The 21,223-nt window shown below is 42.4% G+C and overlaps 1 protein-coding gene across 1 annotated transcript in view; it reads left to right on the top strand.

Moving 5' to 3' along the window:
• LOC128703348 (uncharacterized) overlaps positions 1–21,223 on the top strand; it is a 605,694-nt gene that overhangs the window by 418,776 nt on the left and 165,695 nt on the right. The window contains exon 3 of the mRNA XM_070085337.1: positions 7,443–7,599. Within this exon, the coding sequence (XP_069941438.1) occupies positions 7,443–7,599 (157 nt within the window). The remainder of the gene's footprint in view (positions 1–7,442; positions 7,600–21,223) is intronic.

Here is a 21,223-nt window from a genome sequence, read left to right as displayed (position 1 = left end):
GTTAGTAATATCTATATACTTTATATACACGATCCCTTGCTAGGCCTAGGGGCTAGCATGTGTAACGTCACATGATGCCGCATGTGAGCATGAGGCACTCTGTCCCTTCCTCAGTCCATGGATAGGTCTACAACATGCAACAAGGCAGGCTGGGCTCCCCTCTCACACTGCTAATGTAAGTGTCACCACCCAACTAGTGTGTTTATCTCCAACCATTATATCTCCACGAACCCTCTTTACATGTATGTATGTATGTATGTATGTATGTATGCATGTATGTATATGTATGTATGTGTGTATGTATTTATTTGTGAATGCATGTGTGTGTATGTATGTGTGTATGTATGTATGTATGTATGTATGTATGTATGTATGTATGTATGTATGTATGTATGTATGTATGTATGTATGTATGTATATATGTATGTATGTACTCACCTAGCTGAGGTTGCAGGGGTCGAGTCCGAGCTCCTGGCCCCGCCTTTTCACTGGTGGCTACTAGGTCACTCTCCCTGAACCGTGAGCTTTATCATACCTCTGCTTAAAGCTATGTATGGATCCTGCCTCCACTACATCGCTTCCCAAACTATTCCACTTGCTGACTACTCTGTGGCTGAAGAAATACTTCCTAACATCCCTGTGATTCATCTGTGTCTTCAACTTCCAACTGTGTCCCCTTGTTACTGTGTCCAATCTCTGGAACATATTGTCTTTGTCCACCTTGTCAGTTCCTCTCAGTATTTTGTATGTCGTTATCATGTCCCCCCTATCTCTCCTGTCCTCCAGTGTCGTTAGGTTGATTTCCCTTAACCTCTCCTCGTAGGACATACCTCTTAGCTCTGGGACTAGTCTTGTTGCAAACCTTTACACTTTCTCTAGTTTCTTTACGTGCTTAGATAGGTGTGGGTTCCAAACTGGTGCCGCATACTCCAATATGGGCCTAACGTACACAGTGTATAGGGTCCTGAACGATTCCTTATTAAGGTGTCGGAATGCTGTTCTGAGGTTAGCTAGGCGCCCATATGCTGCAGCAGTTATTTGGTTGATGTGCGCTTCAGGAGATGTGCCTGGTGTTATACTCACCCCAAGATCTTTTTCCTTGAGTGAGGTTTGTAGTCTCTGGCCCCCTAGACTGTACTCCGTCTGCGGTCTTCTTTGCCCTTCCCCAATCTTCATGACTTTGCACTTGGTGGGATTGAACTCCAGGAGCCAATTGCTGGACCAGGTCTGCAACCTGTCCAGATCCCTTTGTAGTTCCGCCTGGTCTTCGATCGAGTGAATTCTTCTCATCAACTTCACGTCATCTGCAAACAGGGACACCTCAGAGTCTATTCCTTCCGTCATGTCGTTCACAAATACCAGAAACAGCACTGGTCCTAAGACTGACCCCTGTGGGACCCCGCTGGCCACAGGTGCCCACTCTGACACCTTGCCACGTACCATGACTCGCTGCTGTCTTCCTGACAAGTATTCCCTGATCCATTGCAGTGCCTTCCCTGTTATCCCTGCTTGGTCCTCCAGTTTTTGCACTAATCTCTTGTGTGGAACTGTGTCAAACGCCTTCTTGTAGTCCAAGAATATGCAATCCACCCACCCCTCTCTCTCTTGTCTTACTGCTGTCACCATGTCATAGAACTCCAGTAGGTTTGTGACACAGGATTTCTCGTCCCTGAAACCATGTTGGGTGCTGTTGATGAGATCATTCCTTTCTAGGTGTTTCACTACTCTTCTGATAATCTTCTCCATGACTTTGCATACTATACATGTCAGTGACACTGGTCTGTAGTTTAGTGCTTCATGTCTGTCTCCTTTTTTAAAGATTGGGACTACATTTGCTGTCTTCCATGCCTCAGGCATGTATGTATGTATGTATGTATGTATGCATGTATGTATGTATGTATGTATGTATGTATGTATGTATGTATGTATGTATGTATGTATGTATGTATGCATGTATGTATGTATGTATGTATGTATGTATGTATGTATGTATGTATGTATGTATGTATGTATGTATGCATGCGTGTGTGTGTATGCATGTATATATGTATGTGTATGTGTATGTATGTATGCGTGTATGTATGTATGTATGTATGTATGTATATATGTATGTATGTATGTATGTATGTATGTATGTATGTATGTATGTATGTATGTATATATGTATGTATGAAAGAATGTATGTATAAAAGTATGTATGTATTTAAGTATGTTTGTATCCCTGAGCACATATGTGCATTAAACTTCCATTTAATCAAGCCTATTATTGTTTAAAGCTTGAAGCCTATTAGAAAAGTCAGTCCCCAATTATTGCTCCTAATCCAACGATTCAAGGTTTTTAAACAATATTCGTAAATTGTTAATATTTGCAGGAACACAGGTTAAAATTACTGGGTAATATAATGTTTGGAAGATACCTCAGTTATTAAAATCTGATGACGTTCTAAAAGACGTAATTGAAGCGGGAGAAAAAATATTTTCTCCCTTGTTTTCACAGGAAATTGGTAAATGTGAATCTACTCACTTATATATATTTATGTAACATTCTATGTCTCCGTCTGAGTAGCATACGACAGAAAATGTATGTTAGAATGAACTATCTAACGGGATGATGCGTTCTGAAGTATTAACGATTAATTGGAGGAAGAAAATATGTCCCGGTACTTCCTTAATAAATCCTTTTGTTGGGCCCCGCATCATATATGGCGTCAATAAAAAGCATGGTTTTCAAGATGCGACAAAAACCATATGTATACTCAGAGAGTTCATGTCTCCTTCCGACCAATCACAAACCTTCTGGGCAGAGCTTGAGTAAGGTGAGCGGCTTTTGAGTTGTCGATTGCTATTGGTAAAAGAGAAGGATTTTCATCCTCACACTCTGGATATTTTATCAGTTTTCACCACTCCACTATGTCGGTAAGTTTCTGAATGTGATTCATTGAATGAGTCTCATTTTGGTATGTAAATGAAGTGTCTGAGTCATTGATAACAAGTGCATGCCCCTGAACAAATATAAAAATTAAGTGCATCATATATGATGCCTTGCTTGACAATGATTGAACAATCTGTGACAATGAAGGCATCATATATGATGTCTGGCCCAACAATAGTAAAATTATGTCAGTCATAACTGATAGTTACATGCAACTGACATTACCTAAGCAATAATCTTTATAAATTTCTTAAGATTTGCTAATTTTACATACCCATTTTATGTTTTCTGGTCATTTCAGTTGAATGAAAATGTATAGATCTAAAGCTCAAAAGAGAAGGAATTATATTTTGGCGGATGATAATGATGTAACCGACACTAACGAGAACATTGTAGAGAAAGTGGAATCTGATAATGAATGTGAGCCTGAGAACATCTCCAATGTCTTCTCCATAATCTTCAAATACTTCAAGTGTGTCAAGTTAATTTGCTAGTGGGAATCAGACAAAAATGACAGCTGCTTTGCGGTATCAGCATGCAAAAAGTCCTCATGACAATAAGAGATATGACATAACACTACCTTACTGGTCAATATGTACACAGAGGCTTTGTATGTTATGTAGCAGCAAGAACAAGAGGATCTACTCACGCATTGCTAGTTTGTTATGCCAGGTCAGTCTATGTCTAAACCCAGCCAGGTATTGTTTCAAGGATTTTTATAAGCTTTAAAGTCCTTAGTAGGCTCAAATACCTGTCATAATAACGTAATTTTCATGTCACAACAAATACAGAAACGATACTCATTTATTTTTGTGCCATATCAATGTTTTTTATTATATATTTTTTAAATTTCGTATCACGGATACGAAATTATTCGAAAGGTGTGTTAAATTATCATTCAGGAAGGTCAAATCCTAAATCGTTTGAGGGACCAGAGAAGGTGTCTCACAGACCGATGCAGAGCAAAAAATCCTTTGAGGATCTTTTGGTAAGGAAAAGTAGACACAAATGCAGTATAATGCGAGCTTATGTTGACAAAGTTTCGCTCACACAGTGAACTTTATCAAGTCAAACTGTGTGGGCGAAATATTGTCAATAAAGGCTCGCATTATATTACATTTGTGTCGGTATTTTGTACCATTTATCTCCATCTTACAGTATCTCTAACCATCCAACTGACCTCAGCATGATTCAACGCATCATGATAGTCTGCATCCATTTCGGACAAAAAACTGTTCAATTAGTGGGTTGGTTTTGTAAAGGACCTGCCAAGTATGGGCTAACAGGCCTACTGCAGTGTGCCTCCTTTCTCATGTTCTTTAAAACGTTTAATGTTTCACACCAAGATGCCTAATAAAAATAAAACTTGCCACAGCAACACTCATTACATTTTCGAACTGGAGATTTTACTACACAAAGCCTTTTGATGAATAACTCAGTGAAACTGCAACAGTTTATTTCCAAGTGTTCCTTGCCCCACTGTTGTAACACTTAACAATTTGTTGCAACACAGGTTAAGTGTTACAACAGTTTTATTTCCAAGTGTTCCTTGCCCCACTGTTGTAACACTTAACACTTTGTTGCAACACAGGTTAAGTGTTCACTAATTCACTCACTGTTACGAATAAACAGTCTGCAGTAGTAGTATCCTTTATACATTGTAGTACACACAATACCACTATAATTTTGAAATAATATTATGGCGCTTTTAAATATTAGAAGTTGCACAGTGTCTACACTTTCGTTAATCTCATTTTTTTTTTTGCAAAAGAAAAATATCCGAAATGTGTTGCATTGTTAATGAATGTGTTGTGTAGCTTTTTGTCCCATGTCATCAATGTGGAGGGTGATTATACATGCAGATAAATTTATATTCCCTATCGAAGCAACTTTGCCAGGGCGTATTTCCTCCAGTGCTTTTCCAACGCACTTCACAACTCGTCATCAATGAATGGTTTGCTACCACACCACGGGTGGGGTTAGAACCCGCGATCAGAGTTAGCATGTTTAGCTACATGCTAACTAGCCCATACTATTCATATATTTTCCTCATTCTACCTTTTAAAAGACTATTTGAATTAATTGCTGGGCAAGCATCAAAATTTGCGAGAATTCCAAAATTTGATGCTGCAGGCCTATAATAAAAAAAAACTTGACGTTTAATGGAATTTTGAATATTTACGTAGTAAAATAAAAATTTCGAAAGGATCGTCAATTGTATCCCGTCTGGCTATGGTTAAGATTTTTTCGACAATGTACTATGCAAAATTATTAACAAAATAAACGAAATTAAATTTTAATTCTATTATTCAGAAAGAATGTATACAAAAATTGCAATGGGAACGTCCTTCAATTATAACTGAACATGACCAAAAATTTTCAAACTGAAATTAATAATATTAAAAACTATTAGTGAGCGTTAGCCTATTTTATTCAAAAATGGGAAAGGTATGGAATTCAGTGAAACAGTTCCTGTTATTGCTCAAGCAGAAATTCACTTTGCAAAAAACACAACCTATATTTGACTTGGTTTTCATAGAGGCTTTGCTGCAAAACTTTCATGGTTTTCCTTGTTGCAAGGACTGGCCAGTGAGGTAGGCTACTGTTATATCTTATGTGGTCATCAGGCCTTTGAACACATTGATATGGCACAGGAGAAGGAATTTCTCTTTCCCCATCAAAGTATGAAGATCACTTGCAATGCTTGACGAGTACCTAGTGTCTTGGGAATACAGTGGAGATGGTTGCAGGCTTTTCCTAATTGTTGAATTGAAAATGTTGCAGTGGTAAACACTGCTAGTCTGGAGCTCTTGAGGTCTATGTACGTAACATTTTTCTGAGGCAGCACAATAACATCTGTTCAGTAGCCAGGCATTTGCAGTCCCAACATCAATGGCACATGCAAGCCGACACATATACCACTTTTTTTTATATCACTGGAGTCTTGTACAAGTGCGCCAACATATTACTTTTAACTATGCCACCATATGAACATTATAATTCTTGATTACAGAGGGCTCGTAATTCAATTATTTCATCGTCACTGGACTATGGAACATATTCGTCATCATTTCCCACCTCTTATTCGGACTGTCATTTTCACTGTCTGCATTTGAGACAACCAAAGTGGTCTTTTTTCTTCTGTGCATTTGTTCCATAAAATATACTGGTCATCATATGAAAAGAAAGAAGAAACCACATGATCAATGTCTAATGGCTCCCTTAAACGGGCATTGGAACATACATGATCTCTTATTGGCGTGGCAATAATTACGGGAACTCGGGCAGACCATACAGTCCCCTTTTATGTTTATCGTATTTTCACTTGCACAGAATTGCAACTTATAAATGTCCCAAGCACTTCATTTGCCCATCAAAACTTTATTTAAACACTCAAGTAAACAGTGGAAACACATTCAGATACTTGCCGTCACTTTGAAGTGGTGTAAATCAGTGAAATAAAGGAGCTGGTGTGAAGAAAGCGTGTCTGGTGAGCTCTCAGCTAGAAATGTTTACATTTTGCTATCCCACTCAATGAGAAGCGAGACAGAAACTGTATGTCATAGATGCAGCTGTTCCCAGAAGCCTGTCCATTGGCTGGTAGTGAAGAAGGAGTCTCTCAAAACACATCATATGGATCAATGGTGCCATTTTTACCATGCTATCAGGGAACCGTCAACGGTCCCTTGCCCGGTAAAGGGTTTAATACAGGCAAGAATCTGAACCTATGTGGTCATTTGGTGCATGACTGTGGCACTTTATTGTGATCATGTGAATATTAACAAAGCCTGACTGGCAACTCGTTTGCCAGTCACGAAATCGTAATGACACGATTGCAAACAAACCATACCACGGGCGGGAGTTGAACCCGCCCGTGGCCACGCTAGCTGGAGATTCGTCTGTAAAAACTTGCATTTGTGGTCACAATGGTGCCTATGCTAACCTTCCTATGGTGTAGAAATATACCTAGTTGGATGAATCTTATTGTGGCTAGCTGGTCCAGTGGCTAACGCGACGGTCTGGAGTTTTGAGACTCTCTGACCGCGGGTTCAAATCCCGCCCTTGGTATGGTTCATATATTTCGTTATTTGTTGCCACAGATTAATACGCATAATCCCTTTGTTTAGTTAATTATGCTATTATAACTGTTCTCGCATAAATTTGATAACCAAAACATATATCGTTTTCAGTGTTAAATTCTTATTCAGTTTTTCTTAATATTCTTATTTACTTTATTATTATACAGTAGAATTATTATTTATTTAATAAGTTCATAAAGAACCATTAAATTTTCCACGAGGTTCGCTAATTTTTGACCACTGTACTACACTATATACTGAACACTATATCCTATATACTATATAATGGACAATGAATCATGTGCACAGTATGATGCACACAAAACCCTGTACACTGTATATGGTTCACTATATCCTCTACAGTCTACAAAATATCATGTACATTTCAACCTAGACACAAGATAACATAGGTATCGACGTGTTGTTCGCAGAGTTACGGATGTGCTGCGGTGGTGTGCCCTGGAGGGTGAGAGCTGCCGGCAACATCACAGTGTTGAGGACCTCTCCCACTTCCGTTTTGGTCACCTGGACACGACCTTACCTCCCAAACCTTAAGTACGAGATCACCTACAAGCCAACCAACGCAAAGTGAGTACTGAATGATCCACACCAACAGGAGGAGGGTGGAGATAGCGCCTTATACTGTACTGTACTAACGTCAACATTGCAAGTAGATTTACACGTAGCAGGATTTTGTTATCTTTTACTTCACAGCAAATAACTCCTACATAGATCGTAAGATTTGTTATCTGAAACACACACACACACATACGGAGCCAGGAGCTGTGAATCGTCCCCTGCAACAACAACTAGGTGAGTACACAATGAAGTTAAGTTTATGAGAAGGGTACAACCAAAGTGTAGTTGCTGTTATCGTACGTCATGCTGTATAGCAGCTGTTTTCTCGCTGTCGGTGAAGTGAAGTATGATGCCTTGACAATATTGACCTCGTACATAACATTAACGCCACCCACGTCTCTCCGGTGTTGAAAGCTCTGCTTAAATGACAGATCTATTCAGGCTGGATCCAGACAAGAGGTAAGCCGTCTTTCTCGGTTCTCTATTCTGTGTTCAGAAGTCATCTGAGAGGCGGGGAACGGGTGCAAGGTAATCCGTGAAAGTGGTGCATGCTCATGGGGTGAACGCACTTGTGCCTCGTAAAGAAGTTTGAAGCTTCTACTGTTCAACAGGTAGGAAATACCCATTAGTGCTGTATGCTTCTTAGCAGCCTTTCTTGCAAGATTAACCACATGGTTCTTCGTGTACATTTTACAATTAAATTTCACCCCAAGGATATCCATGTCATTCCCCCCCCCCCCCCCGCGGACAACGTTCTTCCATGTATTCTTAAGACCGCTTCAGATTAGACCTTCATTATTTGTTTTCTCAGAAGCAAATGTGACCTGCTTTCATTTTACCTTGGCCGATATGGCTGTGAGCCATATATATACTAGGCGAAGATTGAGACACTTTTGCATCATATGGGAATCTTTATTTAGGAAACGTTTCGCCACACAGTGGCTTCATCAGTCCAATACCAAGCAGAAAGGTGTAAGGAGAGGAGGAGTTTGAGGTAGTCAGTCCTTCAGCCTGGAGTCGATGTGTTCAGTCCATCAATCTTGTAGAATGTACAGCATAGGGCCGTAGACGCGGCTTATATATTGTAGTCAGGTGAGGCGAAGCAGGAGGAGGCGGAGTCATAGTGGTACCATCCACTAGTCGAAGTAGGTCTTCGTCCAAAGGTTGGACAAGATTGAAGAATTCTTTATCTCAAAATCCCACTGTATATAAGCCACGTCTACGGCCCTATGCTGTACATTCTACAAGATTGATGGACTGAACACATCGACTCCAGGCTGAGGGACTGATTACCTCAAACTCCTCCTCTCCTTACACCTTTCTGCTTTGTATTGGACTGATGAAGCCACTGTGTGGCGAAACGTTTCTTAAATAAAGATTCTCATAGGCTGCATAATTGTCTCAATCTGTACTTGTCGGTTTTCAAAACCATTCATCACATGTATACTAGGCAAAGTATGGCTGCTAATGATGAATAGACAGCGTGTGCCTGGTAATAGTGATTAAGCAAGGTGTACCTGGTAACAACAATTAAGCAAGGTGTGCCTGGTAACAATAATTAAGCAAGGTGTGCCTGGTAACAATAACTAAGCAAGGTGTGCCTGGTAACAATAATTAAGCAAGGTGTGCCTGGTAACAATAATTAAGCAAGGTGTGCCTGGTAACAATAATTAAGCAGGGTGTGCCTGGTAACAATAATTAAGCAAGGTGTGCCTGGTAACAATAATTAAGCAAGGTGTGCCTGGTAACAATAATTAAGCAAGGTGTGCCTGGTAACAATAATTAAGCAAGGTGTGCCTGGCAACAATAATTAAGCAAGGTGTGCCTGGCAACAATAATTAAGCAAGGTGTGGCTGGTAACAATAATTAAGCAAGGTGTGCCTGGTAACAATAATTAAGCAGGGTGTGCCTGGTAACAATAATTAAGCAAGGTGTGCCTGGTAACAATAATTAAGCAGGGTGTGCCTGGTAACAATAATTAAGCAAGGTGTGCCTGGTAACAATAATTAAGCAAGGTGTGCCTGGCACTGGTAGTAAGGTCGGGTTGACTGTATACTGAGACAGTCTTGAGGTCGGGTTGACTGTATACTGAGACAGTCTTGAGGTCGGGTTGACTGTATACTGAGACAGTCTTGAGGTCGGGTTGACTGTATACTGAGACAGTCTTGAGGTCGGGTTGACTGTATACTGAGACAGTCTTGAGGTCGGATTGACTGTATACTGAGACAGTCTTGAGGTCGGGTTGACTGTATACTGAGACAGTCTTGAGGTCGGGTTGACTGTATACTGAGACAGTCTTGAGGTCGGGTTGACTGTATACTGAGACAGTCTTGAGGTCGGGTTGACTGTATACTGAGACAGTCTTGAGGTCGGGTTGACTGTATACTGAGACAGTCTTGAGGTCGGGTTGACTGTATACTGAGACAGTCTTGAGGTCGGGTTGACTGTATACTGAGACAGTCTTGAGGTCGGGTTGACTGTATACTGAGACAGTCTTGAGGTCGGGTTGACTCTATACTGAGACAGTCTTGAGGTCGGGTTGACTGTATACTGAGACAGTCTTGAGGTCGGGTTGACTGTATACTGAGACAGTCTCGACAAGTTTGTCTTATTCGATGCAGCGGAAAATTTTTTTTACTGTTAATCAGGTAATTTCAAGTGCAAATATTTCTTCACTATTCTACTTCCTTCCATCTACTCTCTTCTTCTCTCCACTCCTTTGTTCCCTCTAACTCCTCCTTCCCTCCACCTCTTGTTCCCTCCACACCCCTTCTTCCCGCCACTTCCTTCTTCCCGTCACTTCCTCCTTCCCGCCATTTCCTTCTTCCCGCCACTTCCTTCTTCCCGCCACTTCCTTCTTCCCGTCACTTCCTCCTTCCCTCCACCTCCACCCCTGTCCTCCCTTCGTTTCATCTCTATCTACTTTTTCCGCTCCATCCTTTTTCATCCTTCCACCTCTATTGCCTTCCTTCCCTTTCCCTCCCCACCCTTTCGTTCCTTCCTGTCTCCCTCTTCATTCCACTGACTCCCTCTCCCATCTATCGACTCCCTCGCTGTCTCCTCCTCTACCATTATCGTTCCCTCACAGTCATATTACAAACCTATTATAAGTTTCCTCTTACACTCCCCTATCTTTCCTTCTATTATATTCTCTAACATCTTTTGCAGCATTGGTCAGGGAGAGTTGTTCCTTGTGATGGTGGAGTTGTTCCTTGTGATGGTGGAGTTGTTCCTTGTGATGGTGGAGTTGTTCCTTGTGATGGTGGAGTTGTTCCTTGTGATGGTGGAGTTGTTCCTTGTGATGGTGGAGTTGTTCCTTGTGATGGTGGCGTTGTTCCTTGTGATGGTGGAGTTGTTCCTTGTGATGGTGGAGTTGTTCCTTGTGATGGGGGAGTTGTTACTTGTGATGGGGGAGTTGTTCCTTGTGATGGGGGAGTTGTTCCTTGTGATGGTGGAGTTGTTCCTTGTGATGGTGGAGTTGTTCCTTGTGATGGTGGAGTTGTTCCTTGTGATGGTGGAGTTGTTCCTTGTGATGGTGGAGTTGTTCCTTGTGATGGTGGAGTTGTTCCTTGTGATGGTGTTGTTCCTTGTGATGGTGGAGTTGTTCCTTGTGATGGTGGAGTTGTTCCTTGTGATGGTGACGTTGTTCCTTGTGATGGTGGAGTTGTTCCTTGTGATGGTGGAGTTGTTCCTTGTGATGGTGGAGTTGTTCCTTGTGATGGTGGAGTTGTTCCTTGTGATGGTGGAGTTGTTCCTTGTGATGGTGGAGTTGTTCCTTGTGAAGGTGGAGTTGTTCCTTGTGATGGAGGAGTTGTTCCTTGTGATGGTGGAGTTGTTCCTTGTGATGGTGGAGTTGTTCCTTGTGATGGTGGAGTTGTTCCTTGTGATGGTGGAGTTGTTCCTTGTGATGGTGGAGTTGTTCCTTGTGATGGTGGAGTTGTTCCTTGTGATGGTGGAGTTGTTCCTTGTGATGGTGGAGTTGTTCCTTGCGATGGTGGAGTTGTTCCTTGTGATGGTGGAGTTGTTCCTTGTGATGGTGGCGTTGTTCCTTGTGATGGTGGAGTTGTTCCTTGTGATGGTGGAGTTGTTCCTTGTGATGGTGGAGTTGTTCCTTGTGATGGTGGAGTTGTTCCTTGTGATGGTGGAGTTGTTCCTTGTGATGGTGGAGTTGTTCCTTGTGAAGGTGGAGTTGTTCCTTGTGATGGAGGAGTTGTTCCTTGTGATGGTGGAGTTGTTCCTTGTAATGGTGGAGTTGTTCCTTGTGATGGTGGAGTTGTTCCTTGTGATGGTGGAGTTTTTCCTTGTGATGGTGGAGTTGTTCCTTGTGATGGTGGAGTTGTTCCTTGTGATATTGGAGTTGTTCCTTGTGAAGGTGGAGTTGTTCCTTGTGATGGAGGATTTGTTCCTTGTGATGGTGGAGTTGTTCCTTGTGATGGTGGAGTTGTTCCTTGTGATGGTGGAGTTGTTCCTTGTGATGGTGGAGTTGTTCCTTGTGATGGTGGAGTTGTTCCTTGTGATGGAGGAGTTGTTCCTTGTGATGGTGGAGTTGTTCCTTGTGATGGTGGAGTTGTTCCTTGTGATGGTGGAGTTGTTCCTTGTGATGGTGGCGTTGTTCCTTGTGATGGTGGAGTTGTTCCTTGTGATGGTGGAGTTGTTCCTTGTGATGGTGGAGTTGTTCTTTGTGATGGTGGAGTTGTTCCTTGTGATGGTGGAGTTGTTCCTTGTGATGGTGGAGTTGTTCCTTGTGATGGTGGAGTTGTTCCTTGTGATGGTGGAGTTGTTCCTTGTGATGGTGGAGTTGTTCCTTGTGATGGTGGAGTTGTTCCTTGTGATGGTGGAGTTGTTCCTTGTGATGGTGGAGTTGTTCCTTGTGATGGTGGAGTTGTTCCTTGTGATTATGGAGTTGTTCCTTGTGATGGTGGAGTTGTTCCTTGTGATGGTGGCGTTGTTCCTTGTGATGGTGGAGTTGTTCCTTGTGATGGTGGAGTTGTTCCTTGTGATGGTGGAGTTGTTCCTTGTGATGGTGGAGTTGTTCCTTGTGATGGTGGAGTTGTTCCTTGTGATGGTGGAGTTGTTCCTTGTGAAGGTGGAGTTGTTCCTTGTGATGGAGGAGTTGTTCCTTGTGATGGTGGAGTTGTTCCTTGTGATGGTGGAGTTGTTCCTTGTGATGGTGGAGTTGTTCCTTGTGATGGTGGAGTTGTTCCTTGTGATGGTGGAGTTGTTCCTTGTGATGGTGGAGTTGTTCCTTGTGATGGTGGAGTTGTTCCTTGCGATGGTGGAGTTGTTCCTTGTGATGGTGGAGTTGTTCCTTGTGATGGTGGCGTTGTTCCTTGTGATGGTGGAGTTGTTCCTTTGTCAGCATAGTTGCTGATCCCTGTATTCCCAGTATTATATTGCATAGCATATTAGTATCATCCCTGTGCTTTAGACACGAGATCCCTCGTAGGCCTTTGGCTTTGTGTGACGTCATGGGATACACATGGGCAGTGATCCCTCTGTCCCGTCCTCACTCGGCGGCAGACCTTCAAGGCGTAGACAGGCTAGGCACTGGGGCTCCATCCCTCATCTCAGTCTGACAATACATTTACCATCCTACAAGTGTGTCTACTTTCAACCTACGATATCTCCATTAAAGAACCCTTCACGATAAATGGTGACAGCGGAGGGCCTGTAATTCTGACGATTACAGCGATTTCTGGAGATAAAATTGTCGACCAGCAAGACGGCCATTTCGTGTCACCAGTAGGCCTACCGAGGTTCACCCCATCCAGCTACCTCAAGCCAGCTACTCTACCAGCTTCTACATTATTCACTGGTCAGTCTCTTTGTATTAGTTTTAACTGCTTTTTGCATTACTCCCGAGGGGTTGACCCGAGTTTGCAAAATAAGCCAGCTTCCAGTCTGTGGTGGGGGAGTCAGAACACCCGAGTCCAGTCCAGCCTAGCCTACTCCATCCAATTATTTTGCCTGCCAAGCCAGCTTCCACCCCTGCTGTGCTCATCGTGTGAAGTTATCAAGCTATTCTGTGTGAAGGGTTAAGATAAGCCAGCTAGCAACTAACCCAGGTGTCTTACCCCAGTACTCAAGCAAGCCACGTGAGTAGCCTTCATCGCTTGTGATTCAAGCTCCAAGCATTCTGAGTGCTCCTTGTCATCCTTGTTGTGTTGTAGTATTTTGTGGGTTTATTTTAAGCCAGCCGGCTTAGAATTATCTTCGCGGCAGTGTGGGTTTTCTCAGTGAGGCTTACGACGTCCAACCCATAAGCCCAGCCACTCACGATCACGTGTGTCGCACCATTGCCGGTCTCAGACGCCTCGCTCAGCCATTACCCACAAACCCAACTACAGTCGGCCATTACATCTCACCTACCTCATCAGTGTTTTGGTGCACTGCTAAGGGTTGTAGCACCATATTTTAAGGACCACATAGGGGGTCAAGAGCTAGAGTGTGTCGCGCCATCTTTAAAAGCCTCCTATGTGTTGTCTATCGCCGATTTAAGCGCAATTCTACGATCATCTGTGCAGAGGACAGCAGCAAGACGATATGACGATATAAACAATCCATCAATCTCATTTTTCAAGTGTTACAGCGATAATATTTTTTTTTAGAGACATTTGCGAGTGTTGAGACATTTCTTTTGTGTTCCCAGTGAATTTTTCTCTTAGTGACATTCAGTGACTCTTGATCAGACTCAGTGTTTATCATGTACTGATTGCATAAATTTCTTTTAATCTCCTTAATTCAGTGTTAATTTTCGTGCATTATTTTATATCTGTTGTGTTGTGTATCTTTTTATACACTTGAAGTAAGTACTTAGTGTTTCCTTTGTTGTGTGTGCAACATATGAGCAATATAGAACTTGTGTTTAAACTTCAGAATTCCAGTGAATTAATTCAGTAAATTTTTCACCTCATATTCTGCATCACAACTCAGTGTTGTCTGTTATTTTTTTTTCTTCCCAGCATTTGTGTAATTTTATTTTTGTTCCCTGTGTGTTGAACATTCTTGTGTTCATATTCCTTTATTCAGCCAGTGTTTAATTTGTCTTATTTCCACAGACAATAGTGCCATTTTTAAAGTCCCAGCAAGAACTCACTTTTACAAAATTTTTCACACCAAGTTTCATTGCAAGAAAATTCTAGTACTGTGTTTATGTTGATGTTTTGTGTTCTGCATCACTGTAAGTGTTGTATTCCTTTTTGTTGTGTGTTTTTTTTTGCACCTATTATTTTCTTTCTCATATTTTATTGAACAAATTCACTCTTAGTGCAATTTTTAAGTTCTCCTTTTAAAGTAAATTGTTCTTTTGCTTGTTGTTTAAGTGCAGTTAAGAGTTAAAGTGTTCATTCCTTGATATATTTCTTTTCTTGTGTGTTATAATTTTTATTATTGCACATAGACTCATTTTGCAATAATTCTTGTGCAAATATTGTGTTGCTATTAAAGTTTTTCTTGCAGAAAATTTTATGCAGTGTTGTGCAATACAGTCTATTACAGTGCAGTTTCTTATGCTCTGTTCTGTGCATAGTATTTTATTCTGTCTGTGTCATTTTATTTTTTAATTTCAGTGAATTGTGTGTTTGTTTTAATTTTTGCACAAGTTTATTGAGTCCATTTTATCATTTTATTGTGTATTTCCTTGTTGCATTGAAAGTAAAGACAACTCACTGTGCCATTTATTCAATTTAAAGTAAAAGTTGAGCAAATTAGATTTGAGCAAAGTAAAAGTTCTCTTGATTTTCAGTGTTTGTTAAATTGCATATTCTTCTTGTGTGAGTTCTTTGCTTACTGTGTAACTTGTCAATTTTTAATTACTTATGCAGAATAGTTAAGCATTTTTTTCCATTTAAGCTTACTGTGTCATTCTCTCCATTTTTCTTGACTTATGCCCTTCAGTATTTTCACTGAGAAGATGTCCCAGTCACTTTTGAACGTTCACTTAGTGTATCATTCCAGTCAAAGTCAATATGAATCAGTCCACAGTACCAACATTCCCTTACTGACTGAAAGACAATACCTAGCCCTTGAGCAATGTGTTTGTTCTCACAGCTTGTATCTGAGATTTGTTAAAGTGCTGCGAAATGTGAAGTTCAGATTAAGTTTCTATAGATCCGTGAATTACTTATTAACGTAGCCGAGCGGTCAGGCACTAGTAATTCTGTCATTCCCGTCTGTGTTCCACCTATACCTTCAGACTTGCAGGATAGTGTTCCGTTGCCTCAAGTGTCCGGGGACACTCAGACTGCCTTGAGTGCACAGCCTATCCCTGCAATGACTGCTAGTTCGAGTAGTAGTTTCTCCACAGGGGATGCCTTGTCAGAAAACGATTACTTGCAACTAGTAATGCCATCTCTTGTTGATGTGACATGCTGTCTGCAGAAAGACGTCTCTGCTACAGCTAGTGCTCTCACTAGAGTGTCTGTTGTTGTTCCTAATGTTCCAGATGGTGATCCCATCCTAGTTGACAGTAATCAGTGCATTGTAAGAAGTTATTTCTCGAGTAACTTTCACATGTTAACGTTTGTAAGTGTAGTTTCTTTATAGCTGATACCTCGTGTCACTGTGTGCGACTCAGATTGAATATCAGCATTGTTCACCGTGTTCATTTCTTTTCTCCTGTGCTTGCAGTTGAGATAGTAGATTCGTTCTCCCTTGCTCATATTGCGTGTTATAGCGTTAATTTTTTCAACCGGGGGGAGTCATCCACTCCACTGAGTTTGTTCTTTCCTCCAGTAAGGAAGAACTGTTACCTTTATTCCAGAACAAACAGCCTACTGGAAGGTTAGCCAGATGGACCTTGACTATCCAAGAGTTCAATCCCACTTTTGAAAATTTACCTGGCAAGTCGAATGTAGTCGCAGATGCTTTATCGCGACACGTTAGTGTAGTTACTGCAGATCCTCCATTTACTGTCGAGGATGTCAAAAATGCCCAAAGAACCGATCCCTTGTGTTCTGGTGTGATTCGATTCCTGCTCCAGGAAGATCTTATTCTTACTGTGAAGCCACCAGTACCCATTAGTGACTTTGTAATGAGCCAAGAATTACTGTATCGAATAGTCGAGTTGAGTACTCCTAGCAGACGAGTTAGTAATTCCACAGTCACTAGTGATTGTAGTTGTATGTTTTGTAGATACTCGTTCAGATCTCTCTCAGTCAAGGCATGTGTTAGCCATTGCAGAGGAATTCGACCCTCCCAGAGATGATAACCATTCTGCATACGTAAACCTTACCCTCGCAGAATTGGGTTTAAATGTACATAGTCTGTATAATTAGATGTCCGAGATGAATGAAATTGTCAACTGTGTGTTTATTATTAGCTGATCAGTTTGTCAGAAATTTTCGTGTTCACGTTCCCTCCGTATTCTGAGAATTAACAGTCTAGATTTGAGTGCACCGAATCTGCCTTTCTGTTAAACACTTCTTTGTATATAATTATTCTTCCTCAGAATCCGTAGAGTGCATGAATACAGATCGATCGATCAATTCCATCCATATTGTATAATGATTTGTTCTTATAGTTTGTAATGATTACGTTAACACCCATTACGTCAAAATCATGTTGTACCATCCATTAGTTCTAAGTTATATATGAATTTGTTATTGTATAGAATCAGCCCAGATCCGCCTGCCTGTTCAGCCTATAGTATAGTAGTGTATGTCGGGACGACATACGTAACATGACCGAGCTGTCAGCATAGTTGCTGATCCCTGTATTCCCAGTATTATATTGCATAGCATATTAGTATCATCCCCGTGCTTTAGACACGAGATCCCTCGTAGGCCTTTGGCTTTGTGTGACGCCATGGGATACACATGGGCAGTGATCCCTCTGTCCCGTCCTCACTCGGCGGCAGACCTTCAAGGCGTAGACAGGCTAGGCACTGGGGCTCCATCCCTCATCTCAGTCTGACAATACATTTACCATCCTACAAGAGTGTCTACTTTCAACCTACGATATCTCCATGGTGGAGTTGTTCCTTGTGATGGTGGAGTTGTTCCTTGTGATGGTGGAGTTGTTCCTTGTGATGGTGGAGTTGTTCCTTGTGATGGTGGAGTTGTTCCTTGTGAAGGTGGAGTTGTTCCTTGTGATGGAGTTGTTCCTTGTGATGGTGGAGTTGTTCCTTGTGATGGTGGAGTTGTTCCTTGTGATGGTGGAGTTGTTCCTTGTGATGGTAGAGTTGTCCCTTGTGATGGAGGAGTTGTTCCTTGTGACGGTGGAGTTGTTCCTTGTGATGGAGGTGTTGTTCCTTGTGATGGTGGAGTTGTTCCTTGTGATGGTGGAGTTGTTCCTTGTGATGGTGGAGTTGTTCCTTGTGATGGTGGAGTTGTTCCTTGTGATGGTGGAGATGTTCCTTGTGATGGAGGAGTTGTTCCTTGTGATGGAGGAGTTGTTCCTTGTGATGGTGGAGTTGTTCCTTGTGATGGTGGAGTTGTTCCTTGTGATGGTGGAGTTGTTCCTTGTGATGGTGGAGTTGTTCCTTGTGATGCAAGAGTTGTTCCTTGTGATGGTGGAGTTGTTCCTTGTGATGCAGGAGTTGTTCCTTGTGATGGTGGAGTTGTCCCTTGTGATGGAGTTGTTCCTTGTGACGGTGGAGTTGTTCCTTGTGATGGTGGAGTTGTTCCTTGTGATGGTGGAGTTGTTCCTTGTGATGGTGGAGTTGTTCCTTGTGATGGTGGAGTTGTTCCTTGTGATGGTGGAGTTGTTCCTTGTGATAGTGGAGTTGTTCCTTGTGATGGTGGAGATGTTCCTTGTGATGGAGGAGTTGTTCCTTGTGATGGAGGAGTTGTTCCTTGTGATGGTGGAGTTGTTCCTTGTGATGGTGGAGTTGTTCCTTGTGATGGTGGAGTTGTTCCTTGTGATGGTGGAGTTGTTCCTTGTGATGGTGGAGTTGTTCCTTGTGATGGTGGAGTTGTTCCTTGTGATGCAGGAGTTGTTCCTTGTGATGGTGGAGTTGTTCCTTGTGATTGCGGAGTTGTTCCTTGTGATGGTGGAGTTGTTCCTTGTGATGGAGGAGTTGTTCCTTGTGATGGTGGAGTTGTTCCTTGTGATGGTGGAGTTGTTCCTTGTGATGGTGAAGTTGTTCCTTGTGAAGGAGGAGTTGTTCCTTGTGATGGTGGAGTTGTTCCTTGTGATGGTGGAGTTGTTCCTTGTGATGGTGGAGTTGTTCCTTGTGATGGTGGAGTTGTTCCTTGTGATTGCGGAGTTGTTCCTTGTGATGGTGGAGTTGTTCCTTGTGATGGAGGAGTTGTTCCTTGTGATGGTGGAGTTGTTCCTTGTGATGGTGGAGTTGTTCCTTGTGATGGTGGAGTTGTTCCTTGTGATGGTAGAGTTGTCCCTTGTGATGGAGGAGTTGTTCCTTGTGACGGTGGAGTTGTTCCTTGTGATGGAGGTGTTGTTCCTTGTGATGGTGGAGTTGTTCCTTGTGATGGTGGAGTTGTTCCTTGTGATGGTGGAGTTGTTCCTTGTGATGGTGGAGTTGTTCCTTGTGATGGTGGAGATGTTCCTTGTGATGGAGGAGTTGTTCCTTGTGATGGAGGAGTTGTTCCTTGTGATGGTGGAGTTGTTCCTTGTGATGGTGGAGTTGTTCCTTGTGATGGTGGAGTTGTTCCTTGTGATGGTGGAGTTGTTCCTTGTGATGCAAGAGTTGTTCCTTGTGATGGTGGAGTTGTTCCTTGTGATGCAGGAGTTGTTCCTTGTGATGGTGGAGTTGTCCCTTGTGATGGAGTTGTTCCTTGTGACGGTGGAGTTGTTCCTTGTGATGGTGGAGTTGTTCCTTGTGATGGTGGAGTTGTTCCTTGTGATGGTGGAGTTGTTCCTTGTGATGGTGGAGTTGTTCCTTGTGATGGTAGAGTTGTTCCTTGTGATAGTGGAGTTGTTCCTTGTGATGGTGGAGATGTTCCTTGTGATGGAGGAGTTGTTCCGTGTGATGGAGGAGTTGTTCCTTGTGATGGTGGAGTTGTTCCTTGTGATGGTGGAGTTGTTCCTTGTGATGGTGGAGTTGTTCCTTGTGATGGTGGAGTTGTTCCTTGTGATGGTGGAGTTGTTCCTTGTGATGGTGGAGTTGTTCCTTGTGATGCAGGAGTTGTTCCTTGTGATGGTGGAGTTGTTCCTTGTGATTGCGGAGTTGTTCCTTGTGATGGTGGAGTTGTTCCTTGTGATGGAGGAGTTGTTCCTTGTGATGGTGGAGTTGTTCCTTGTGATGGTGGAGTTGTTCCTTGTGATGGTGAAGTTGTTCCTTGTGAAGGAGGAGTTGTTCCTTGTGATGGTGGAGTTGTTCCTTGTGATGGTGGAGTTGTTCCTTGTGATGGTGGAGTTGTTCCTTGTGATGGTGGAGTTGTTCCTTGTGATGGTGGAGTTGTTCCTTGTGATGGTGGAGTTGTTCTTTGTGATGGAGGAGTTGTTCCTTGTAATGGTGGAGTTGTTCCTTGTGATGGTGGAGTTGTTCCTTGTGATGGAGGAGTTGTTCCTTGTGATGGTGGAGTTGTTCCTTGTGATGGTGGAGTTGTTCCTTGTGATGGAGGAGTTGCTCCTTGTGTTGGTGGAGTTGTTCCTTGTGATGGTGGAGTTGTTCCTTGTGATGGAGGAGTTGTTCCTTGTGATGGTGGTGTTGTTCCTTGTGATGGTGGAGTTGTTCCTTGTGATGGTGGAGTTGTTCCTTGTGATGGAGGAGTTGTTCCTTGTGATGGTGGAGTTGTTCCATGTGATGATGGAGTTGTTCCTTGTGATGGAGGAGTTGTTCCTTGTGATGGTGGAGTTGTTCCTTGTGATGGTGGAGTTGTTTCTTGTAATGGTGGAATTGTTTCTTGTGATGGTGGAGTTGTTCCTTGTGATGGAGGAGTTGTTCCTTGTGATGGTGTTGTTCCTTCTGATGAAGGAGTTGTTCCTTGTGATGGTGGAGTTGTTCCTTGTGATTGAGGTGTTGTTCCTTGTGATGGAGGAGTTGTTCCTTGTGATAATGGAGTTGTTCCTTGTGATGGTGGAGTTGTTCCTTGTGATGAAGGAGTTGTTCCTTGTGATGGTGGAGTTGTTCCTTGTGATGGTGGAGTTGTTCCTTGTGATGGAGGAGTTGTTCCTTGTGATGGTGGAGTTGTTCCTTGTGATGGTGGAGTTGTTCTTTGTGATGGTGGAGTTGTGCCTTGTGATGGAGGAGTTGTTCCTTGTGATGGTGGAGTTGTTTCTTGTGATGGTGGAGTTGTTCCTTGTGATGGTGGAGTTGTTTCTTTTGATGGTGGAGTTGTTCCTTGTGATGGAGGAGTTGTTCCTTGTGATGGTGGAGTTGTTCCTTGTGATGGTGGAGTTGTTCCTTGTGATGGTGGAGTTGTTCCTTGTGATGGTGGAGTTGTTCCTTGTGATGGTGGAGTTGTTCCTTGTGATTGTGGAGTTGTTCCTTGTGATGGTGGAGTTGTTCCTTGTGATAGTGGAGTTGTTCCTTGTGATGGTGGAGTTGTTCCTTGTGATGGTGGAGTTGTTCCTTGTGATGGTGGAGTTGTTCTTTGTGATGGAGGAGTTGTTCCTTGTAATGGTGGAGTTGTTCCTTGTGATGGTGGAGTTGTTCCTTGTGATGGAGGAGTTGTTCCTTGTGATGGTGGAGTTGTTCCTTGTGATGGTGGAGTTGTTCCTTGTGATGGAG

Source organism: Cherax quadricarinatus, chromosome 15 (assembly GCF_038502225.1).
Source record: "Cherax quadricarinatus isolate ZL_2023a chromosome 15, ASM3850222v1, whole genome shotgun sequence".
Taxonomy (NCBI): domain Eukaryota; kingdom Metazoa; phylum Arthropoda; class Malacostraca; order Decapoda; family Parastacidae; genus Cherax; species Cherax quadricarinatus.
This window is presented reverse-complemented; position numbering and strand designations above follow the sequence as displayed.